The 25,849-nt window shown below is 42.6% G+C and overlaps 2 protein-coding genes across 3 annotated transcripts; both read right to left on the reverse strand.

Annotated features, from left to right (window-relative positions):
- Window positions 1-5,785: 5,785 nt before the first annotated feature.
- Window positions 5,786-6,804, reverse strand: LOC119659917 (colicin-5-like). The gene is made up of 2 exons (XM_038068242.1): window positions 6,703-6,804; window positions 5,786-6,642 (listed from the first exon to the last, which is right to left on the reverse strand). The coding sequence occupies exons 1-2, from the start codon at window positions 6,740-6,742 to the stop codon at window positions 6,005-6,007; spliced, it is 678 nt and encodes a 225-aa protein (XP_037924170.1). The 5' UTR covers window positions 6,743-6,804; the 3' UTR covers window positions 5,786-6,004.
- Window positions 6,805-22,612: 15,808 nt separating this feature from the next.
- On the reverse strand, window positions 22,613-23,502 carry LOC119659818 (protein doublesex-like). 2 transcript variants are annotated; one of them, XM_038068102.1, is made up of 3 exons: window positions 23,405-23,502; window positions 23,011-23,348; window positions 22,613-22,878 (listed from the first exon to the last, which is right to left on the reverse strand). In XM_038068102.1, exons 1-3 carry the CDS (start codon window positions 23,442-23,444, stop codon window positions 22,678-22,680), a joined length of 579 nt encoding a protein of 192 aa, XP_037924030.1. In that variant the 5' UTR covers window positions 23,445-23,502; the 3' UTR covers window positions 22,613-22,677. The 2 variants fall into 2 exon arrangements, with proteins under 2 accessions (XP_037924030.1, XP_037924029.1); XM_038068101.1 differs by having other exon boundaries at window positions 22,613-23,348.
- Between the last annotated feature and the right edge of the window lie 2,347 nt (window positions 23,503-25,849).

The raw sequence follows: 25,849 nt of genomic DNA on the forward strand, positions 1-25,849 counted from the left end.
AGCAAACGATCCATATATTCAGGCAAAACAGAATTTACTCACGCTTCACATATGGCGTGGTGCACATAATCATATCACATGAGTAGATACTTTTCCAATCGATAAGGATTGATCTAAAATATTTCTCTACAAGCGCGATTGAATAAGAACTCGATATATTCCCTGCAGCCTGTGCTGATTCGATCGAATTCTACAAATTAATAAAATCTCAATCCGAATTCCAGACCATTGGCATATGCACTTGATCAGGGGAGTCAGTGTAGCGTGAACTTTCACAAATTTAAACAAATTTATGGGAAGTAGAGGGTCTTGTTTGAGAAGGGGCTTTCGATGTTATTCAGCCTTTGTCATTAATGGAGGCTGGCCTAGCATTTGCACGTTTTAAGCTGATTCGTTCATACTCCTTCTAAGCATTAAGAATCCAAATATTCGCAGGTTTCTCGTCCCTGCTGCAACAGCACTGTGGTATCCACTGTTTATTGCTAAGCCGCCTAGTAGTAATCTGCAGATAGGAAGATCTAGATGCTTGCTCCGTTGCTATTAATATTATTCAAATAGTAGACCGAAACTAGCTATTAAATGGACTTGATCAGAACAGACATTCGCACATTAAGATTGGACCATCTTAGCAACCATAAAGTCGAATGCTAAAAGATATGTAAACTATGATAGAATATCACATGAATTTGAAATCAGGTGCATACCTCCCGATGGAAGCCTTATTCAATTCAAGTCAGATTTATGGATATCTATATGCTGGGTAAGATCTTTTGATAGTACAAAGAATGTTTTAATTAAGGGTTGTTGGGCAATGTTTTTGTTTAGTGTGATTCGTTCCATTCTCGCTCAAAAGTGAATCTTGCATTTGCGTGATATACTTTTACTGGTGACCAGATAAAATTTGATAAAGAAAATGAAGTTCGGAGACATATAAAGTCAACGTTCACAATCACTAACTACACCGCTACCTCTCCTCAGCTATCCTATGATTTGCTCTCTCTACTTCCTCCCTCCCCTACAGCTTCCTCTGAATCTCTTACCATTCGCCTCCCTACTCCCTTTTTGATGGAGTACCCCATTGACAACCTTAATACCAATGTCGGACCTGATCCCGATGGTCTTCCCTACTTCTTCCTGATTAAAACCTCCAAGTTCCGTTCCCTCTCTCTGCATTATTTTCAATAAGGGTCCCGAAGAGTATGATTTTCCCAGCCTGTGGAAAGAAGCCCTTATTTTTCCATACACAAAGGCGGCGACCATACTCTTGTTGAAAATTACCGCGCTTTATCGCTCCTCCCATCCGACTCCAAGATCCTCGAAAGGTACGTCAATGACTGGTTGACCACCCACTTCGGCCAGCTTATAGCTAAGGAGCAGCGCCGCTTCATAAAACGATGATACACAGCTACCAAACTTTTGGACTTCACCAACTTTACGGTCAAATGCCTGAACTCTCACTAGAAATTCCACATCATTTACACGGATCTTTCTAAGGTCTTCGATTCTGTTAAGTACGAGATACTACTGTCCAAACTCGATTCTCTCAACATACCTCCATCACTTATTACATTTTCTTGCCACCTAGCTCTCCTTCCGATCCTGTAGCGTTTCCCTTTATAGTTGCGTTTCTAGTCCTTTTTTCCTTTCCTCTCGTGTGCCATAAGGATCCATTCTTCATTTTTATTGTTTATTGAGGACCACCCCTCTATCCTCACTTGTCCTTGCTTGTTATACGCCAATGACCTCAAGTTGCTTTCCTCTGTTTCGTCCCCAATGGATTGCGCTTCCCTGCGGACAAATCTGGATACTTTCGTTCATTGGGACACTGTTAATGTCAGGAAATCCCACTCGATGTATTACTCGCTTTAAACCCTTCCCACTCCATTCCCTTACTCTCTTGGTGGTTGCTCTCTGTCCTATCTGAACTCTACCTTCGACCTGGGCGTAACCTTCGTAGATAAACTCCGTTTTGACAACCACTATTTTGATATTACCAACCGTACTTCGAAATTGTCAGGTTTCATACTGGGTTCCTGCAATGGTTTCAGTCCAACCATCCATAATGCTATTAAAATCCCTGGTGAGAAGTATTCTTGAGTATTGTTCCGTGGTTTGGTCCCCCTTCTGTAATTGGAATTGTTTTGCCTTAGAGAAGATACAGCGCAAATTAACCCGCTCGTCTTCAAGACAAACCTCGCCCGTATTGACTATCTCGCCCCTGTTCGGACGGCGGATATACTAAGTAACCGGCCTGAGAATATCATATATCATATCATCATTGGACTGCTTTCAAAAATGCGTGGAAGCGGATCAATGAGCGGAAGGGGTAAAAAGTTATATTGGCTGCTGCGGGTGATGGTGGTTACGGCACGCCCATACTCTAATACCGAGCGAAATCCTGGTAAGTTGGATGTTGCGTACGCCATGACAAAAGGGAATTTGTTATTGCGCTGATCATGGAAGCGAAAGATGCAGGACGCAATGATTTTAGAAGTGCAGATTGTATCACAAATGAACTTGCATCTCGTCGCAAATCTTTCGATGGTCCCACGAAGGACGTTCAGTGCGACAATCGGATTGATATCTGCGTGTCGCCAAAATAGTACCTAAAATAAACCATGCGTCAAAGAACATCTGTAAAGCGTGATCGACAGAGGGCAGTCTTCTTGTTATCGTACTCGTTGTGATCCAAAAATGGAAGTGGCAGTGCAGAGGTCGCATATTGAGGAAGGGTTCCAATTTCATTGCTGGCTACGCCATGCAGTGAAGTCCACTTTCTCTTTAAATAGCTGAACCTCTGCCCTTTACTAAACTCAAATAAGTTAAGTGATTCTTTGCCAAAAATCTCACCTTAAGTCCATTCTAGACCGATGCTTCGATTTAAAGTACTCCTATATAAGCTCAAGTTTCAGAGCATCAACTTCCATCCTGTGCATCAGCAGTTACACTATTACACTACCACCGACTTCAATCCTCACTACAATTACTCGTGACTTCTTCCGTGTATTCCTGTAGACATGATTTTCTCATCACCACCATCACCAACGGCGCAACAACTGGTATCCAGTCTAGGCCTGCCCTAATAAGGAACTCCAGACACCCCGGTTTTGCGCCGAAGTCCACCAACTCGATATCCCTAAAAGCTGTCTGGCGTGCTGGCCTACGCCATCGCCCCATCTCAGGCAGAGTCTGCATCATCTTCTTTTTCGACCATAGATATTGCCCTTATAGACCTCCTGGGCTAGATCATCCTCATCCATACGGATTAAGTGACCCGCTCACCGTAACCTATTGAGCCGGATTTTATCCACAACCTGACAGTCATGGAATCGCTCATAGATTTCGTCGTTATGTAGGCTACGGAATCGTCCATCCTCATGTAGGGGGTCAAAAATTCTTTGGACGATTCTTCTTTCGACCACGGCCAATAGTACCCAGTTTTTTTTTGCTAAGAACCTAAGTCTCCGAGAAATTCATAAGGACGAGTCGCAATTTTCGACCGTAGATAGGAATAATTTTCAACGGTCTCAAAGTTATAGTCTCCTATCTTCATTGCTTTTATTTGACCAGTGCGATTCGATGTTGCTCGTTATTTCGGTTTTGGAGCTAATGTTGCCACCATGTACTTTGTCCTGTCTTCATTAATAATAATTGTTCTTCCCATGATGTCAATATCGTCAGTGTAGGCCATTAATTGTGTGGACTCGAAGAGGATGGTGCCTCTCGCATTTACATGAGCATCGCGAATCACTTTCTCCAGGACCAGGTTAAAGAGGACGCATGATAGAGCATCCCCTTGTCGTTCGATGGAGTTCGTGATAAGTCTAGCTAAGTTAGTTAACTAAATAATCCGCAGTTCGTTATCATTGGTGTCCTTATGTTAGCTATGGGCGCCAAAGTATTGCCTGAATTGGGGCTCCGTCCCAACATGACTGTTGAAATTTCCAAGTATGATTTTGATGTTTTACTTGGGACAGGCTTGGAGGCTCCGTTCAACTGCCTCGTAGAAGGTATCCCTCTCTGACTATGCAGTCTCCTCTGTAGAGGCGTGGACGTTTATGAGGCTTATATTTCTAAATTTGCCTCGCAAACGCAGAGTGCATAGCCTTTCGCTTATATTTTCAAAGCCGATAACAGCAGGTTTCATTTTTTGGTTGACTAAGAAACCTACTCCGAGGACATGGTTGAATGGATGGCCGCTATAATATATGGTGTAGTGGCTCTTCTCCAGGGAACCGGTCCCTGTCCAGCGGATCTTTTGCAATGCTGTTACGTCGGCCTTATATTGGGACAGGGTATCGGCTGGTTGCTGAGCAGCATTCGGTCTGTGCAGGAAGTGCATGTTCCATAAGAAAATGAGCAAATCGTTATTCCGTTGTGGTTATCGGGTTCGCCGTTTTCAAATCCATCCTGTCTGGGGCTCCTTCCGTGGCTTCGCAACTTTGTTTTTTCAGTGTAGAGTTGTCAGTTCTATACACCGCCAACCTGAAGGACTAGTTGTTCATCCTTCTCCGTGTGCAGTTTTTCATTAAGAAAGAACCAGCGATTACCACGTGGAGGTGGAGATACGTTTTGGTAGTAGAACTGTTGGTGTTGGTTCAGCAGGCGTTTCTCAGGTTTTATGCTGCATCGTGGGTACCAATCCACTTTTCGCCCTGGGACCTATACTATCCTTTGACGCACCTTCTTCCGGAAAACCATGCTTATTTCTGTAGACATGGTATCCTCATCACTTACTGAAATACCTTCTAACTTTTCTCACTATTGAGAGTTCACTTCATTTATGTAATATAGACGGATCGGATTCCACGAAATCTCAAAAAGTGATTTGATCTCAACCAATACGGAATGATGATTGTCCCCATTTTTCCGATAAATTCTGTTGACGCGTGCGAGTACAGGTTTTGTCATTTTTTCCAACCTGTATATGGCGACAGATTCGTATCTTTCTATATTATTCCGAAGTTTGACCTTAGGAATTGTACGCCATACACGCAGTAGGTGCTTGGCGATGTTACCTGCTGGGAGCCTTGATCCAATAGCATGACAATCAAAGGAAGTTCTCTGGAAATAGGCTTACTCAGTTCCTTTCCGACTTATTTATTTCCGCTGACATCCTTTAAGACGATAGAGAGATCACCTAAGGGCGACGAAGATGTTAAATAGTCCTCGTATTCATAAGCATGAATTCAACGCGTTTACTTGACAAAGCGGGTTCTTCCACCTACTCCGGCGCCAGCCTTTTATTGGTACCAAAGTTATGACCTACCGGGACGAACTAAATGACAGGTCTATTTGCACTTCGTATTTCTTTGAGTACAGATTAGCCTCTAAGCTTGAGACGTGGCCTGTATCACGGATTAGATAATATTTATTCTGAGATGACTCTACAACTTAAAGAGGACGAAGCTTTTTGCCCCTACCTACGACCATTCATTAACAATGAAATTGGGACGCTTGGGTTAGTAGATATTTGTATTTACATAAGCTCATCATTTTGTCACTTTACTTGTTGTCTCTAGGGAGTTATGAATATCTTAGGTTTCCAGTTAATGGAGAATTGTTAAAGAATAAAATGTGGTTTCCATAAACCCCTATGTGGAGCATAGCCCGCCAATCATAACTACGCGCCGTCGTTGTCAATTCCTGGAAATAAACTTCAATTCATTCCCAATTTTCCTGAAATGCTGGTACTCTTCCTCTATGCCATGTAGTTCTTCGATAAAAATTAATTCATTTTTCTCACTAGTCGAAGTTTATTACACGTAAATTGTCCTTAATTTATTTAATATTCAGATCGATTGATTTTTTTTAGTTTTTTTTGTTTTTTAAGTTATTTAATGGTTGTACTAATGTACGAACTTTTAATTAATGCGTATTTCTGCATTACTTCTTTCATTTAGTAACTAAAAGTTTTATTATAAATAAGGATAAGTTAACAATGGTCACTTACATTGAATTCTCATTTATCACAACTTTTTTTTTAAATACACTATTCAACATTTTAATATCCAAACGATCCACCATGTCCTGAAGAGTCGCCTCCTCCATGACCTGCAGCAGCGGCATTGGCTTTCGCCTTCTGAGCGAATGCAGCTGCCTTTTGTGCAGCCGCTTTAGTTGCAACAAAATCAGCCCTAGTTGCTTCCAACTTATGCTCAAGTTCAGCCAACCGGGCTTTCGCCTGAGCAACCATTTTGCTTTGCGATGCTAGCTCTTCGGCTGCATGTCCTGCGGCAGCATCCGCTTGGTGAGCCAATTCTTCAGCACTTCTCAGAGCTTCATGAAGGATTGCCACTTGCTTGGCTGCTTGCTGCGCAGTTTGAGCTGTAGCTGCCGCTGTGTGTTTGGCAGATTGCAATTGAGCCAGTTCTGCTTCCAAGGCTTTGTGGGCTTCATCACGAAGTTTCTCCAGAAATTGAAGAAGGACATGCTTTCCAGCCAAGGCTGCTTGGGCGGTTGCAGCTGCTTGAGCAGCCTGGAGAGCTAGGGTGGTTTTTGCTACGTATGAGGCCTTTTGTGCCGCATAGTGTTGACTGGAAACTGCGTTGTGTGCGTCTGCCGCGGATCCTTGAGCTATTGAACTTAATGCACCATAGCCTGTTCCATGGTCGTCGGAGAGGTAACCACTGTTAACTAAACCTGAAAAATATTGAAATATATAGCGGACTTTCTGCATGACAATTGGGTTGCAAATCTTACCAAATAGTGCCAAAGTAAGAAATGTGATGCTAATTTTCATTTTTTTTTTCTAAGATAAATTTAGCCTTTCAGATAGGAATGTGGCTCGGATGGAGCAACGACTTGAAATGATTTTGAGCAACAGTTTCCACATGTATTTATACGCAATTTGTTTTGAACCAAATAAGATTTTTTTAACTGTTTTTCTATATCTCACAAAAACTCACTTTCCTTTAAAATGACAATATTCTGTCGCTTTGAGATTTTAGCGAAATCTTTAGTGCTTCGGTGTGTAGCGTTAGATAATAGTTTTACAAGATTTTTTGGGTCATTGTTATGAACATTGTTTTCATAACAATGAAACCTGTTACATATCTATGTGCATGATTAGGCAAATATTCTTTTTCAATATGGTAAAAAAAATGCTAACATAACACGCATTAGATATTCAGCGTAAATAATACCATTCTGGAGTGTTCGCTCTCAACAAATGTTACTCGTACTTTGCTCAGTTGACTATACGAAGTTGAAAAATTGGTTGCGTTCAATGGTGCCTCTTGTTTTAAAGGTTGGCTTGGGTGACGAGTGATATGCGAAATGGAAGGGATTTATCGATACCATCATAGTAAGGTTGAGGGTGAAGCTCAGATGCCGTAAAATGCTGTCGAAGGTGTAACTACAATTAATAGCCCTGTCAAGAAGTACTTAAATTTTAGACTTTTGTTTGGGAATCGAGGGATTCCTAAGTCCGCCATTCACTTGATGGAGGTCCTCCTTATAATTTGTTTTTGAATTGAGATAAGGAAGCATATGCCATCTTGTAAACACTTCGGTCACACTGCTCCCAGGGCCCATATGAGGCAGAGTCTGATGAGTTGTTTTTGCCTTGGACTAAACCGGAAGTCATGTACTCAAAATTTAGTTTAGTGGCCTTACAAGACTCCTCCAAAGGAGAGCCCAGCTGAGACATTGACATTGCTTTGCCAGGAGTGGATGTTGAATGAGAACTCAACTTAACCCGAAACTATTATGGGGCGCAACTATCACAGAATGCATTGATAGCTAATTTAGAACGATTTTTATAGATGATCCTTTCTGTTTCAAATGTGGTTTTATTTTGAACCGATTCCCAGTATTCCTAACATATTCACATTAATTCATTTTCCCAAGCTATTTAGGCATGTCAAGGGACTTTTGCATACTCAACTGCTTAGGTTAAACGAGCAACCAACCGTATTAACCAAAGGCAGGAGCTGTACTTCAAGTTGCCATAAACGGGGACAATAGCAGCCTAGTTTATTGATAGTTCCAAATTTGTTGTTGCCAGCAATTAGGCAGCAAAGTTATCATGTCAGTTGATACCACTGTTGTGGGCAAGTGACAACTATGTTCACGATTTCTCCACATTGTACACCACTCTTTGCTCGCTTGTTTTGATTCAGGCTTGAGATTGTTTGACGTCCTTCAAACTAGAGTTTAAGAATACACTTAAAGTCATCTCTGCTTTTCGTAAAAGACGACTAAATGGGATAGAAATTTGTGGGGTAACAACCTGCAAATTTTGAAATTTTATTCCTACCGAATCCCCCACGATGCCTCGAATAGTGACTTACCTCACGGCAAAGATCATTGGTTATCGAAAACAGACTATGATTGGTTACTGAAATACTCGTATGTGCGCGCTCCTCGATAGCGGTAGAAAATGCCCATGGAATGCTCGCTTTCTCCAACTCGAATTCCAACGATATAAGCTACACATTTTGGGCCAAAAGGAAGTGAGATGCTGGGACGCTGGAGACTACTCATTCCCCTCCCGTGGCAATGTTCTTTACTAATCTAGAGAGTTGAGTTGTAGCAGACGCGAATACGTTGTCGGATTGTTTCGAACGGCTACTGCAAAGGCACGCTCTCTTGACCTACAGTTTCTGACAGATTTCTGACTTGAAGATTGCGGTCTAGGTTAAGCTGCATCACAATTACACAGTGATATTCACCAACGGAGAGTTCCTATATAGTGGAGAAGAATGTTCACTACGAGCAATTAAACGCAGTTTAGGAGAGGCTACCAGAAGGTGCAACTGTGATCCTGATGGGTATTCCGAATGACAAGGTGCGCTCTGACCACACCTTGCTCGGACATATAATGGGGAAACGTGGTCTTCGCGACTATAACGATAATGGTGGGAAATTTGTGGATTTCTACAACTTCTACCGCCTCGTGATTGATGTCACATTGCTCGAAAATAGACCTTGCCACAGGGTCTTTGGGGTTTCAACCAAACAACAGTGCTTGAGCAATTAGATTGACCACTTGACGATTAGCAGTGGATATTTAGGAGTAGTCTCCGGGATGTGCAAGAGAGGCACTGATATCGCCTCTGAAGGGATCGCCAGCTGATGGTCACTTATGTTCGCTGATTGAGGAGCTGCAGCCCTAAGTTAAACATCGACCGCTTGTATGATCCAGTTGTCACTCGACGGGGGGAGAGCTATCTTAATGATCAGACGGCAGATACACTGCTCTTTTCTCAGGTGCTACGTAAGTTGTTGCCACCCCCGAAAGGGTTGTCATAAGATCTGGCTGACTGCGGAATCGTGGAAGCCGATCGATGCATAGTAGGAGTTGAAGACTCCAGTGACTGTTCCAAGTAATGGTGGGCGTGACACGCAAATATTTCGATGGTCTTATAAAGGAGTTGACTGTGGACTACTCATTCATTATAATGAGCAACGCCAGAGGTGGGAAGAACTGTTCACCACGGTTCTTAATCGCGTCAAATGCGAGGTTTTCCCTCTTGTGAATGAAATGGCTAGTCAGTTACAGTAACATGCGAATAGATACTGTTTTCCCAAGTAGATGAGAAATAATCTCGACCATCAATAGGCTCGAAAGGAGTAAAGCCGCTTGACTTGATGGTTTTTCTGCAGAGTTCTTCATCATTGCCTCTCCAGTTTCAACAGATCTGCTACTTCCACTTGTATGGAAATCTTTCAAATCCGACCCTTTTCCCAAAGTGTAAAAGAAGGGATGATTGTTAAGATTCTAAAGAAGCGCACCCGTTCTGACTCTGACAATTGGAGGGCTGGAGTGATCCTAGAACTCATGAAAGAGCATCTCGACAGGTTGGTCGATAGAGATCAGGCTGGTTTAAGCTGCGGACCCTCCCGCATTAATCACTTCAACACCATACGGATCATTTTGAAGCAGTGGCCGTAGTTTATATCTTCGCTGCAACTTCTCATCATCGATTTGCAGAAAACCTTCGATATTGTGGAGAGGGAGTACACCTGGAGTGCTCCACGTAGGAAGGGCATTCCGGAGAAACTAATAGTTTTTAATAGAGCCAGTTATTATGCGCAAAATGTCACGTCCAGCACCGAGGTGAAATCTTGATGGATTTTGAGATCGACATCAGAGTCCACAGGGTTGCACTTTGTTATCGATATTATAATATTTCTTTTTGTTATCGGTTACGTCCGTCACTCAGCTCTGTCGGGAGGGCGTGGAGAAGTTCAATGGACTATGACATATCTACTCAAGTAAATGGATTACACTGACGACATCTGTTTGTTTTCTCACCGGGTCGTAGACCTTGGCCAAATGGCTCTGGATTTAGAAAGAGAGGCAGGTGTAATTGAATTTAAGATAAAAATCAACAGCTTGGCGGATGATCTCTACTATCTCTACCTGCATTATTGGAAAGACCATCGAAGGCGTTGACCCGTTTATATATTTAGGAACCGTGGTTTCTACTAAAAGTGGCACTGAACTGGGTGTTTCCCGATGTATTAGCAGCATTAATGGTCCAAAGGATGTTAATGTGGTTCATACAGAGGGAAGCAGTCTGCTTCCTGTCGGCCAAATTTTTGAAGTGATCTTTGACGCGCGCCAGGATGATTTTACTAATTGCCTCTGCGATAGTGAAAGGCAATGCTTGAATTCCTTTTGTCACGGTGTACACAACTCTGAACTTCTGGCACATTTTCACCGTAGCGAAGTTCCATCTCATCGCCCTCACTCTCGGTTTCTGTTGCCAATAGAATTCTCTACTCCTTGAGTTTATTGATCCGCCCACAAGTCACTCTGTTTTGAGACGTGGCCGACAGCTTCACCTAGAGCAGAGATAAAAACACTTTTGGATGCAGTTTAGTGTTCATCAACAACATTCTCGGGCAAATTGATTAGATGTTGCGTAGTTTCTGTTGCAGGAAAGCTTTCCCACTGCAGCATGACAGCCAGATGGCCTGTATTGAATTTGTGGGACTAATGCTTTCCTCCAGCGATATGCACGGTAGCGACATGTAAGCAGAAATAAGCAACCGCCAGATGATGGTTGTTTTTTTAGTCAGCACCTCAGAAGGCCACTCTCAAATCTATTATTGATTTAGATGTGTTAAATATGATAAGTTTTTCGATGTAAATTGGTCAAAAATCAACTACGAGCATCGAAGAGATTGCCAATGTTATGTCTTGTGGATATTTCAGAAACTAATAGTAAACCTTTTTCTATAGCGAAGAGTCGTAACCGTGTAACCGTGAGCCTGGGTAGATCTTCATTTTGCCACGGTAATGTCTTTTTGTTGTATTTAACAGGGCACGAGACTTCGAAGGCGGTTTCGCATGCCTTTTGCAATCTTTGACTAGGATTCATCTGTCATGACAACGTTACCAAATGGCACCCTAGAGAGATTGTTCTAGATGACTTGACCAAATTTAGTCCAGTCGATCCTCTTCAAAAGTTTAGAGACCTGTAAAGCTAGATCTAAACTGAAAAGTATCCAATTGTGATCTGAGAAAGATCTCTGCTCAAGTAATCTTGAGTTCTTCACCCTTGAAGTCCCACTGTAAGTTGGTAAGTGGATATCAAGGACCTCCTCCCAACTGTTGCGGTTCTCTGATATCAAAGGGCGACTCACCCTTTTCGTAGATTTTCGAGCAGCTCTAAAGCGTATGCCGTTCATTGATGCGCAACCTTTCAACAAGTTTACCCTTGGGTCGGTCGTGAGCAATATAGGCCTCTAAAAGGAGGACCAGGAGGTTAACTGTGGTGTATTTCGAATGCTTCAAATTTTAAGACGGACCGTCGATGTTTATCTTCACCAACAGTTCGTTGGCAGTGTCGACTGGATCCTGGTCGTCATTCGGTTTGGCAGAGCAGACCACCTGCAGTTTTACATTTCTGCCTCCGAACCGCACTTTATAATCCCCATTTCAGCTACTCTTCATTTGACACATGTCGGAAACACTTGTCGGAAAGCTACGGGGGCTCTGATGACTTGTAGATCCATAACAGGAAAAAAAGAAATGGGGCTGCAGTCCGAAGATACTAATTTGCAATAGTAAGGCCAATGATTACCTATGGAGCGGTGATCTGGGCAGAAAGAACTGAACTCAGCACACAAGCCAAGCAATTATCATACATAAGCTTCAAAGACTGGCTTGCGTGTGTATCAGTGGAGCAATGAGGTCATGCCCAACGGCATCCCTGGAGGTCCTTCTGGGATTAATATTCAGGATGGCCGGTAGTATCAGTGAGGTGGGGAGCTGCCTAAATAGAAGGAAGATTGATATTATTTCTAGGCGGTATGCCGAATTACTGATAAAATGACAACGACATTTCACTAGCATATTCCAAGTGGAAATATACGCCATAGTCAAATGTGCCTCCTTCAATCTCCAAAGGAACTACAGGGGGCAGAACATAACTATTCTCACCGATAACCAAGTAGCAATCAGGGCACTTAGGTCCAACCAGGTGAACTCTAAACTGGTATGGGAATACCTTGAGAGACTGAATATACTCGCCTCGTCCAACAAGGCCTGGGTACTTTGGGTGCCAGCCCATGCTGGGTTGGAAGGCAACGAGGGAGCGGATGAACTAGCCAAGAATGGAGCAGGGACGCCTTTACACGGGCCAGAACTCTTCGGTGGAAGCGGAAACGGTTTCATGGCTATGACTCCAAGAAATGAAGAGGAATGGTTGAGGGAACTATACTGGTCGGGCCTACTAGGGATGGAGCCAGGGTGCTTATTAAGGGATACGAACCCATACGCGCAAAGGATTGCTTAAACCTCACCAAAAAGAACCTCCGAATCATAGTGGGAAGCTAGGGATATCAGCGGACACTCCCTGCAGGTTTTGTGAGAAGTATGACGAAACCTCTATACACGTCCTGGGACAGGGTCCGGCATTTGTGCAAAGTAGGTCAAGGTATCTAGGAGAATAATTAATACCAGACGCAAAGCCGAAAAATCTGGAAGTAGGGAACATACTAAAGTTCCTGACAGTTATAGGCTTGCTTGAGATACTATGATCAATAGGTACACTGTAACCATTAAATGGGGTCCTCTGAGAATTCCGTCCTATGAGATCACCTTCAGCTTCACGGACTCCCAGACATCGCTGATCTTAGCGGCGCACGAACACAGGAAGTTTCTGGAAAATTGGTCCTCACATGCTATGTCGTGGAACACTCGAACCAGCTGAGAGGAATTAAAGCAGGGGATAAACCCCCTCATCCCATTTTGCCGTCCAAGAGATGTTCAATGACCATCGCCGATAATAATAATAATCATTGGCGCAACAATCCAATGAGATCAGGGCCTTGAAGTGTGTTAGTGCACTTCATTTAAGGCCGTAACGGTACATTACCTCATCACAGTACCCTGTAGGAGGCAATGTGCTCAGCATCCCTTCGACAGCCTTGTGTTATAACCACTGCGCTATCCGGACACATTTCCAATAGTCTGGCGTTAATGCTGTTGTTACTGATGCTGCGAAATGGTAAACCTTTGGGTGAACAATTGTTGAGAGTCTGATCAGGAGCGTATCCCCATTACATGAGATTACTTTATTGGTTAAGCGCCTGTCTCACATGAATGACTCATACACAAAAAAAAGGAACAAGGGATATGCAAATGAGGTAGGATGTACCATGCAAGAGACTTTGGATACAAAAAGTCCTCTTGGATATTTGAAAAGGCACCAAGCAGAAGTATGTCACGTCCTAAGGGGACACGAAAAGTAACGAGCGTCCTTTATTGTTTTGGACATGACGACTTTTCGCAATGACCCAGATTTTCTATTACAAAGTAGTGTAATTGAAGGGTATGGCCTTGGTGTGTTTGCGACTGGAGTATATCGAGGAGGACCGGCTGACTTCGAAGGTAACATACAAGGCGGTTGAGAAAGCTATGAAAATAATTTGTAGTTTGTTAAGGCAAGTGGAGTTTTGAAGAGAAATGACAAAGCCGTAGAGACCTCCAGTTAGTAACTGACTTTACCTAAGAGGCTTAACACTGCACGATAGTTTCACGAAATATTCGAAACGCTATGAGAAGGGTTTAGTGTGTCACAGTCTCACGTAATTCCATGAAACGTTAACGCGTTGGACTGTAATCCTTTCCATCTATCAAAGATAAAGCCGGGTTCGAGAGAAGAATCCTCCGAAGAATTTTCGGCCCTCTACATGAGGATGGACAATTCCGTAGCCTACACAATGACGAAATCTATGAGCGATACCATGACCGTCCGGTTGTGGATAAAATCTGGTTCAATAGGTTATGGTGGGGGGGGGTCACTTAATCCTTATGGATGAGGATGATCCCACCCGGAAAGTCTATAAGGGCAATATCTATGGTAGAAAAAGAAGACGAGGCAGACCCTGCCTGAGATGGAGCGATGGCGTAGGTCAGGATGCAAGACAGCTCTTAGGGATATCGAATTGGTGGACCTCGGCGCAAAACCGGGATGTCAGGAGTTTCATATCAAGGCAGGCCTAGACCAGATACTGGTTGTTGCGCCGTTGATGATGATGAAAGATAAAGAAAAGGCAAAACTTCCTTGGCACCTCGTAACTCGGCATAGTATCGTCCTTATGCTATATCCATCCCTTAACTAAATATTAAGAAATCTATTCACTTTCCACGCAACACTATCACTAGCTTCCATTGAGGCGTCATCCGTAAGAGCATTTACTCGTATTTTTCCTGAAAAATTTATGAAAACATCTTTATGATTCCTAGTTTTACAATTAATTTCATCTTTCCACCTCATCCAGAAATCATTAAGTCATGAAAACATCTTTGTAAAGCAACGTAAAAATTGAGACACTATCTATCGTGTACTTCTGCAGTGTAGGCTCATATGTACATGCCTCCTCTCCCGGTCTATTTTAATTCGCCCGGTACCACGTAATTAACGCCTCGCTGTGTTGGAAACATCCTTTATGAAAAGACGAGCTAATTATATATTAATTAAAATCCATATTAAATATAAAATGGAATTTTTGTCAGCAGGAAAGCGGCAGCCTGGCTGATAGGTTATTGATGTAAATGCAAGCCGCAGCTAATTTGACGCCAGAGCTAGGAATTCAGTTAGTATCTTGTTAGGGTTCAGAAGTTGTCAGACAATTTTGAAAAAGTTAATAATGTTCGTAGTGGGTTACTTAAAATGCTTCGTGAATTTTATTGTGGATTTACAATGGGAGCTGGAATTTACTTGACTTCTCGTGAATTTCCCTGCTTCTATTTATAATGATTGGTGGTGGACTTACTTCGTAACATAACTCTACGTCGGATCAGTGTTGAAATATTAATAGATCGATTTCAGGTAACAAAAGATACAAATAGAAAGCAGAAATAATGAAAAAGGGGCGAATTATTTTTTTTTCTGATTATGGCCGCAAATTATAATAAGGTTTACAATAACGACCAAAGTTGAAATGAAAATATACTTTGCATGGCCACTGTTCCATTTAACAGACTAAAGGTAACAACCAGCAAACACTCACCACTTGCCTACCGTTTCCTATAAAATTCACAAGCAACTTGTGCTACTATTTCAGATTGGTGAGTGGCTGCCATAGCGCCTAATTAAAATAATCGGAAAATTTGCATAAAAGTGGAAAATGTGAGCGATGGATGTACATGAACACGGAGACCATTATTGCAGACCGTTATAGACCTCTTGATGCTTTGACATGGACATAACCCTGGCGATGCTAAACTCCTCAGACTCTTCTAAGACTCTGACGACAGAAATTCCTTGCACGAGCCGATTTGAATAAAGACAGACATGGAATGGACATTCTTCAGATTTTTCCTTGTGGAAGTTGGTCAAGGAAACGTCATCGTATAGGTGATTTGATAGGTCTGACAATCGCGGGGACAATCATTTTGAAAGGAATGAAAGACATGTAGAAAAGTAACATAGATTGGAGCCTATTGTTTAGAAAAGATGTATAGGATTTCATTTTCGCTATAGATGACGGTTACTGTAGGCTTACTGATGTATTATAGCATGTCTTATAACGGTGGAAGCTGTTGCAGTGATTATTTTAATTCAACCAGGTACACAGATGAAAAATTTAATGAGATATTCCAATACAGACTTCAAATCAATGACAATAATGAAGATGGTGTTATTAAAAGAAGCCCTTTTAACAACACAATTTATAGCCTGTGATGACCGAAACTATAAAAATGCAGATTTATCTTGACAGTGTGTGGCCCATGTCCTTAGCGTTTTAGACTATATTACTATTTGACAGCATGCCAACCATAGCCATAACCAACAAGTTGCTTTTCCTGTAATCCTGCAAACAAAGAGCGCCCGACGAGAAGAATCTGCCACAATGACAGTCGATGGGGTAGTTTGCCAATATTACTGCCCTCTATCACCTAAATTACACGGTTCCCTTGTTAGAAAACGCAACGGCACCCACTTGTCCGCTTGGATTACAATTCATAAGTCCTATGAGTCCAACCTTAACAACCATCCCCTAGTACCCTGTATTTACTACCTCAGATGTTAGGGTTATGACTCTTCGCTCGGTAGGGGTTACCTATTAATTCTTCACCTTTAGGATACGTAATTATTAAAACGGAGAACGTATTAATCATGCTCGGAAATGACCAAAAACAAGGCAAAACCTAAATTTGGCACTTTGGCAAATTTCCCTAAAAAGTGACAACAAATGTAACATCAGACTTCGTTCTAAATAAAATTTAGTTAGTTAGTTCTGAAATAACTCTTCATGAAGAGCCTTATCAAGTTCATTTCTTTTTCTTTCATGCGTAGATTTCCCTCAGGGATCGCCTGCAATTTTCAACGGGTCACTCACGATATGGGAAGTGACGTCCTCGAGGTACCCCAGTAAGTAGTTTTGACCTCTTGGCAGTACACCTAGGCCCTAGGTTGTAGCCCTGAGAAAGACTTTGGGCGAAGAACAAACTGCGAATAACTCGTACCACGTCGGAGTCCTCGGAACGATCGAAAGCTCTCTGCTGACGTCGATGGGGTGATGATGATAGCTGCGCCAATGTAATAGTTGAAACGTATATCAGGAGCCAACCTCATCAGGACCCTAGTCGGATAGTCTGCATTGAACTGGTATTAGTAAATTTCGTCGATCCGAGCGAGTGCTAATCTGTCTGCGAGCTCCAGAATCAGCTAAGTGTTCTTCTGGCTTAGGGTGGGGGCTACGTATCCGAGGGTACGCCCGTTTCTGAATATTGCGGTCAAAGAAGTAGGAAGAATTGACTGCGCATAGTTGCAGTACCAAAATGCGTCGGTCATCACAGGGCCAGCAAAAGAAGCAGGAAGAGCTGAAATACCTGACAAGATACCGATGGATAAAGAGGTTGTCTTGTAAAGCGATGCCAGAACTGAAAAAACTCCTGTATAACATTCCCATCTACAGGTAAACATGTCATTAGTAGGAGGTGCACCAAAAGCAGAAACAGCCGTAATTCCCGCTGAGAATACTGTAAGCGGCAAACGGCAATCCACAGCCCACTGCGAAGTGAAGTGGAGAAAAGCAGAAAGAAGAAGATGCGCCTGAAGGAGACTTCAACTCAGTAGGCTCTAGGAACTGTGGTAAAAAAGAAGGATAACGGGAAACAAAAATCGTCGGAAAACCGTCTGTCGACAGTCAAAGCGGATACGACTGGCAAACCACCAACAAACTGGCGATGAATGGTGCTCATTACACCGAAGTGAACGTAAACATTTACAGATATTCTCAGCGAGATCAGCTATAAGATAAAGCCCGAAAATAAGTGCCTTCCACACTGAAAGCGAAAGGTTGGGGAATGGTCGTTGAGTTAAGTCCAAAAAGAACTATCTGTATGTTTTTGCGAGGCGGTGAAGAGGCTCTGATCCATTTTCTATAGCCTATTCGCTGGCATCAAATCTCACAGATCATGGTGTCTCTGCTGAGAGCATTGCTTACAGTGCCGGCTCGAGGCAGTGTCCAGTTTTCAGGGTATCCGATGGAAAGGGCTAGGATGGCTATTATGATCATAATACTGCAACTGATCACGGATTGCTAGCGTCGTTGGTTGCAGAATTAAAAGCCTGCAGAGGAACAAGGACCCGACTTCATAGCATCTCAACTTACTGCATTCAACTTTGTGTTCTTGCCCAAAGCCAGGGGGGGGGGGGGGGTTGTCTAGATTCGGTGTCTAGTGACAACGTTTTTTAGGGTTAACTGAAAGCGGAATGAGATGATGCCGGACTTTCGGCACAGGCTTGATGCTCTTGGGGACGCCGTTTTGACCAAGGTGTGGCAAAGAGGATTTGCTTACCAGCGCTTACCAGTAAGCGATGTTAAGGCCCTTGAAAGGGGCATGCCAATATGGGACTTCGTATTGCGATGAAGCTGGCAGAACTTTGTCAACGAGGTAAATGGGGATCTATGGGGACTTGGCTATAAATTTGTCACTCGGAAAATCGGGGCTCTGCGCAAACCTGGCATGAGCAAATAGACCGCATTGTATGGGCATTATTCTACAGACATTCCATACGTGTTGATGTTAACAGCGCGGAAAGCAGCAAAGATTGTGCCATTTTCAAGATGAAAGACCTTGAATAGTTCTCACCCTATAAAATAAGAAAGCCTCAAGTTCGGATGATACCCCGGCAGAAGTTTATAGACTAGTGTTGCGTCAGCGGCCGGACTTTTGCCGATGTCAAAATGGCAAAATGGAAGGTAACCCTGGGCTGCTGCCTGCATCCGACTACAACATATGCTTGATATGGCCAAAAAAGTGTTCAAAAGGCTCAGGAGTAGATTCGCTGAAGCGATCTGTCTTATTGGAGATTTATCCCTAAGGCAATTCTAGTTTATAGCAAGGCGATGCACGATGGCAGTAGCCAGGAACAGTATTTCCTATTATTGAGGTCGTAGATGCGGCTTATGGAGCTAAGGTACATAGTCCTCGATCTGGAGGAATAGTACTCCTCGTAACTCTTTTTGTCAGAAATGACGACAACTAAAATTCGTTTCCTCCTCTTGGTGAATGGAAGTCCCTGTCTTGAAGGATTCCTAAGCCGAGAGAGCGAGACGGCAATCCCAAAGTAATGTATCAATCAGTTCCAGGCTTATTTTCTGATGACCGGAGCATATTTAGTTGGTAGCTCGACGGCGTACCATTGCGGAAGTCCAAGACTTTATACGGGGACGCGTCGTCCGATCCTACCCACAAAAAATACGTTCAGGGAGTTCGAAATAAAAATACCTATTGATGGTATACGTAGTAATCCGAAACCCAAGAAGAGGAATTTTTGGACTTCATTTAAAAGATATTGCGAGGACATAAAAAGTGTTAATCAAAGAGACGAAAGGTAATAGGATGCTTCGGAATTCTTGCCTACTTCCTCTCCCTAAGCTCTTTGAAGGGAAAGAAAGTGATAACCCAAAATAGTTGCTCTTGCCATGAAATAGTTATCTTAATGTAAGTAAATTAAAACCGTATACTTGAAAAAGCAGTATATCGTACAAAGCTTACAAGCTGGGATTTAAGAAGCTAACTCAAGTACTGCTTCTCTCAGAATTTGATTAAACTAAATTAAAATCTATGAACGAGCAACATAGTCCAAATGGCGTAGAGCTTTCCGGCTACGAATTTCAACTACCAGAAAGCAACCTTAACTGTTTTCTGCAATTTGCACATGCTTCTTAACAACATCTTCGTAGACCACCTCTCTTTTCGCAACTTTAGCGATAAGCTTAACAGTATAGACGTGGGTACGGCGTGACAGGACTTCACTGATATCGGTCCAAGTTAAGTTAGATCAGACAGATTTTAGAGAAATTGTACATAGGTCGGAAGGGACTCCCTAAGCGGCATATTGAGTGGATGATGGGTGATCTGAACACCAAGCTGGACTCTGACGACACCATGCGACCGCGGAAATTTTTATATTTCCTTAAACATATTGACTTATACGACGGGAGCGTCTGATCTAGTCTGTATCTGTAGATTGCGAATTTGTATCTTTGACGCGAATGTCTAGATTCTAATAACTCAAATAATGAAAAAAATAAAAAGCCCAGGTACTACCAAAAGCTTCGCTTGCATAGGCCATAACAAATTGTCAATCATCACTGCTTGACATTTTGCATTTCTAAGGTTTGGTGCAAAACAAAACTTATCGTTCTGTCTGACGTCTACCGTTTTCTAAGGGAAGTGGTGCACATTTTGTAAAGCCACTGGTCTGAACCAGCCATCCACTAAAACAACTCTCTAATCCCTTTCATTCAAGATAGATTTTCACCCTTTCATTTGCGGCACTTGCAACCGTGTTCTCGTGCTTTTTTCCATCAAATGTGTGACATCAAATTGAGTGTTCTCAACTGGCATTCTCCGTACTAGATATTTTGGCGGTACCTATCACCCAGATTTGCTTTTAGCTCCATTGATCTTCAAATTTTGGCTAGTGGAAGAACACATTCTCTAAATCCTCTTCGATTTCAACGCAGTTTCCAGAATCAGGTAAGGCCTCCCATTTCAACTGGGGACGATATCCTCCATGTCCAGTGAGAAACACTCTCCAACCATAGAAGTTCACCTGTCCCCCCACCGATCCCCTTGTTAGAGTTCCCCTCGTTATCCCTTTTCTTCTTTAGCCTTTGCCCCGTTCAATAGTAAGGTCCGCTTGTTTAGGTGGATTTGGTAGTTTTTTTCATAGGCTTGATCCATGTCAAGTCGACATTCTCTTTAATCACCATCTAATGTATTTATTTATAGATCTTTTCGAAGTTTGAATCTATGATGAAGAATCAACTAGCATTCGTTCACCAGCATTGGGTTCAGTATCGAGCTCTGTTAGGCATCCATTGAGCTAACGCACTCCTTGCGTCCGTTATCGCTTTTATACTAGGGCCACCTTTATACTGTTGGTGGTAGTAGTGAGATAGCTGAAAGTACCAATCGTCGCCAGAGACTTTCGTAGCTTGTGACTACCAATTCCAAGAATTGTATTATTAATTTGGTCATATCCGTGGTTTATTTCACATTACAGAACTCATATTGTTGATGACCTTGATGACTTAAATTTTTGTCAACTATTCACTTCGAGATTTCTCCCATAGTGTTTAGAGAGATTTCGACAAATGTCTTATCAACGGCTTACTAGCTTTACGAAGCAATGCCTGTTTTTCCCGCTTCTATAGTGCGGCAAATATCCCAATAGCCAATATTTTTGGACTTCACCGCTAGTTTAAGGGTCTTATTGGTATGCAGTCCAAGACCAGAGCTTTGTTGTTCCCCTCTTCTACTGAAAATGTATAACAACTCTTCTTCGGTAAGTGTCGGAATTGTCACCAAGTCCAAAAATTTTTAGAGACCGTCAGTGACTCTCCCTTACTGTGGAAATAATCACTGGATATTTCGTAGCAATAGAATTAGCCGTATGATCTGCGTAGATCAAAGCCCTTTCAGTTGCCATACCACAATTCTGTCCTTTCCCCACGAGTTTATGTCCGCCTATGATTAGTTTTTGGTGGCTTCCTTATAGGCTTCTTCCTTCCACTCCTTGATCGGTGTCAACGCGATTCACCTCTGCTGGACAACGTGTATTTCTTTCATGGGCATCCTTTGACGATGTATTGTGTTGCAAATAGATCCTTTCTCACGGAGTTACTTATCTTGTTAGGCTGGTTTTGCTACAAATCCATAAAGATTTGCTCATCTAATGTTTTTGTAGATCAACTTGATCTCTGTCCTTGTTTTGGGCTTGCTGGCTTTCTGCTCTTCCCTTGCAGGAACGTAGTTTTCGTTCATTTGCAGCGCTGGTAAAATTCTGATCATGGGAGTTAAGCCCAACATCCACGTTCAAGTTAATCTGTCAGTTACGCTGGAAGAGTTCGCAACCAGTCACCAGTTAAACTGAAAGCACCATCCGCGTACCAGCAAGGCTCGACATCGTTAGTTTAACTGTGGACGCCTAAACAAACATGTCTGGTCGGTTTGCCGAATCATTTCTTATTCTATCCCCGCCTGAACATTAAAAACTGAAAAACCAACTGCATCCCATCCGCGCTAAGGCCGCTGGTAAACTACGAGCTATTAAGGGGTAACTGCCAGGATAAACTATACGTAGATGGCAGGCTTTATAAGTAATATTTGTATTGGATAAATTTTCCGTTTATCTGAGCACTTCGAGCGTATTGTGTTCCTTAAGGAAGTTGAGCAATACCCTCAGCATAGGGATTCCAATAATCACATGGAAGAGATACTGAAGTCAAAAGTGGATTAGATGCCGATAAACATGACAATATCCGCTGTAGAAAGAGATCGAGCTCGGACAGTGCGACGTGATTTGGACGCGCTAAGGACGAAAAACAAGTCGCAATGGTCCCAAGTGATATTTGCGCGAACTCCACGCAACGCTAGAATTTGGTAAATCAGTGACTTTCTAAGATCTACACCTCTACTCGCTAAAAGAACCTTATGCAAGTAGTTGCATGTTATCTATCCATGAGGTAGTGCTACTTAAAGGTCAAATTTGACCATTTGTTTTTTATGAATAAGAGTTAAAAACTCTCCCTAGAACGTTGAGGTTGAACTGGAATTTCTCTCTCGGCGAGAATAACAACTTGGCCACTGAGACAGTCACCAATTATTCATCCAAACTCCACAAAACACTTTTTCCTATCACATTTTATTGCTATATCAACAACATTCCAATATTGAAAAATTCCTAAAAACTAATGGTAATAGTCAGCACCTCCATCATGTCCGGATGCATCTCCATGTCCACCGTCCCCTCCACTTCCGCTGGCTCCCAAATGTGTAGCAGCAGCTGCAGCATTATTTTTCGCTTTTTCTGCAAACTCGGTGGCCTTTTGTGCAGCTGCCTTAGTTGCTTCGAAATCCTTCAAAGTTTCTGCCAATTTGTGTTCAATTTCCTGTAAACGAGCTTTAGCATGAGCTACCATAGCACTTTGCGAGGCTAGTTCTTGAGCAGCATGCCCAGCAGCGGCATCAGCTTGATGAGCTAGTTCCTGGGCATGATGAAGAGCCTCTTTAAGGATTTGTACTTGCTTTGCGGCTTGTTGAGCGGTTTTCGCGGCTGCTGCGGCGGAATGCTTTGCCAACTCCAACTGAGCAAGTTCAGCTTCCAAGGCTTTGTGGGCTTCGTCTCGTTGCTTCTCTAGGGTCTGCAAAAGAACATGTTTTCCAGCAAGTGCCGCTTGGGCAGTAGCTGCTGCTTGGGCGGCTTGCTGGGCTAATGTGCTTTTAGCAATGTAAGAAGCCTTTTGAGAGGCAGCATGTTGACTTGAAACAGCTGCATGGGCTTGATTCGCTGATCCTTGAGCAATTGTTCGTAAACCACCTCCATGACCATCTCCGGAGAGGTATCCGCAATTGACGGCTCCTGCAAAAGGAAAAAAAGTTAGAACATTGCACACAAAAATTGCGAAGAAGTCTTACCAAAGAGAGCAACCATGAGTACTAAAGCTTTTGAATACATTTTAATGAAAGATACTACCAAGCGATGTACACTAAACAAGTGAACCTGCTGCAATGATTTCTTAGTCGAAAATGGTGGAATTTATATTCATCAAATGCCAGACGAAAATTAGCAAAAATTTCTAATTTCTTTGAAGGTGGGCGAAAAGAAATTAGCCAGTCAATGGGAGCAAATAATTTGATAATCAGTTTCCAGCCTTTTCCAATGGAAAAACGATTATGCTCGTTTCTATTAGCAACTCATTGGCATGCAAAAGCGGTTGAAGACCTTCTTGAGAGCCACTCGAGAAGTACTCAACTTTGAGATAGTGGTTCAAGTATTGAATTAGATGAGCGTATTTCAAAACGTTCCGGACTATTCAGATTTCTGCAACTACATACACTTTTCTTGGCATTGAAAGCAGACAACTGGAAATATTATGAAAGGAACCATTACCTCACATGAAAGTAAAATCCTTTAGGAAAATAGTGCATTCGAATTGAATTGTTAATGAATAGATTCAATCCGAGGCGGGTATTGTGTGTCACACTCTGTTTTTGTATAAATTAATGTCAAGAAGCGTTTTCAAGGGCACCGATTTTCCAGACAGGCTTGAAAATAGCATTACAAAGTGATTGTTAAAAAAGCGGGGGTGTACAGCTGCTTGCTAAAGACATAGTGCTCAAAAAGGACAATGGGCGAAAATATCACAAGAGGGTTATGCCTAATGCAGTTAATGCTAAAATGCGTAACGGCTCCCATAAACGAATTGTAAAAATCTTTTAAAATTGATTGATCTTCAGTAGACGCTACAGATATGTTACCGAAATTCTTACCATCTTCCATCTAAAAAATTGGTTTAACAATTGAACATATCCTTTTCAGTAGACCCTACTCTACTGCATTGGCGGAACTTAATAATGGTAATGATGGCGAAATTTTATCAGTAAGGGTAGATTTGTCAGGTATGAAGAACATAGCAGTGAAAAAATACATTGGAGGCTTCAATTGTTCCAGAAATCAGATAACGTCAGCCAATTTTGAACACCAGTAGTGATCCAACAGCGATAAGAGCAATACGTCTACATAGATCGCAGTATTAGGGAAAATTGGCGAAAATCAGAGGAGTCTTTAGAAAAATTGCCGTACAAGCAATCACTACATTTTCCGGCATCAGTGCTGCACCTAAAGTTTACTCTAGGCCACTCCCCACGTCCACAAATCTCGATCAGTGCAAGAATACGTGTCGGGTCTTCGAGGACTCTCTCGCAGTTTAGACTGTCTGATTTAAACCGACAGAGGCGCTGACAACAGCCCTCATGCTGCATAAGAAACTGGGTGAGATTATAATTAATTTCCCTGCGCTGGGCTGGGAAGACTCAACCATTTCTTGATGGTAGTGATCAGCCTGTGTGTCGACCCGGCCATTCCTAAACGCTCTCAATGCTCCTGTCATCCATTTACAGATTTCCCCTTTACCGTCCTTCGTCTGCGACAAAGGAAAAACTAATTTCAGATTGCATATGCTCGTCATGGCATTTGCCAAGATATCATTAGGCATCATTCTCGAATACTATCTCATTTGAGGCGGCTCTGAAGGCAGAACATACCCTTAGGGCTATTCTCCTATAGGTCGCACTCAGTTTATGGATATTGCATGATATGCGAAATGCCGTTCCCAGAACAAGGGTGGCATAAAGCATGATCAAGCACACCATCATGGCAATAAGTAGCCTACAAGTGTACCGCAGCCGTGCCGCGTTTACCATTATCTTTGCCAAGGCCATACTCGCCATTCTTTTTCACAAACACAATTCCGGTGCTGTTCAAAACTGAACTTGGAAGTGATGATGTGATTATCAATTCTAATTCTGGCGTAATTTTGCTTGCAGCGCTTTGGATGCCTGGTGCTCTCATACAACACATAGCTTCGCATGAGTATAACGCAGCATCCTCTAGATGGTTTGCAACTGCAATCAATGATATATCATCAACGTAACCCAGCACCACGATCTCCTCCGAAATAGAAAGATAGCGCAATCGCAGCCAAGGGTTAAGGGTATTATGCTCCAAATGGGCCAGATTGAACGCGTTTCTCACCTCTAAGTCTACCAGTTAGCAATATTTGCTGGAACTACCCTTTCCGTGAATCGCGTTCTCGGCCGTTTCAGCTACCAAATTGGCATTTATGGTTGATCTGCCTTTACGGAATCCGTGCTGTAGGTCTGAAAGGCCATTTTGGATGCCAATAACAAGAGCAATTTATTGTAGATTACCTTTATAAAGTTTTAACCATAGTATTCAGTTAGGGGTCATGGGACTACTCCGGGATGACTTACTTGGGACCTTATCATCCTTAGGCAGCAGTGCCAACTTCTGCTGCTTCCATGCTGTACAAAATATCCTCTCGGACATCCACGCTTCAA

The sequence above is a fragment of the Hermetia illucens genome, chromosome 6, assembly GCF_905115235.1.
Source record: "Hermetia illucens chromosome 6, iHerIll2.2.curated.20191125, whole genome shotgun sequence".
Lineage (NCBI taxonomy): Eukaryota > Metazoa > Arthropoda > Insecta > Diptera > Stratiomyidae > Hermetia > Hermetia illucens.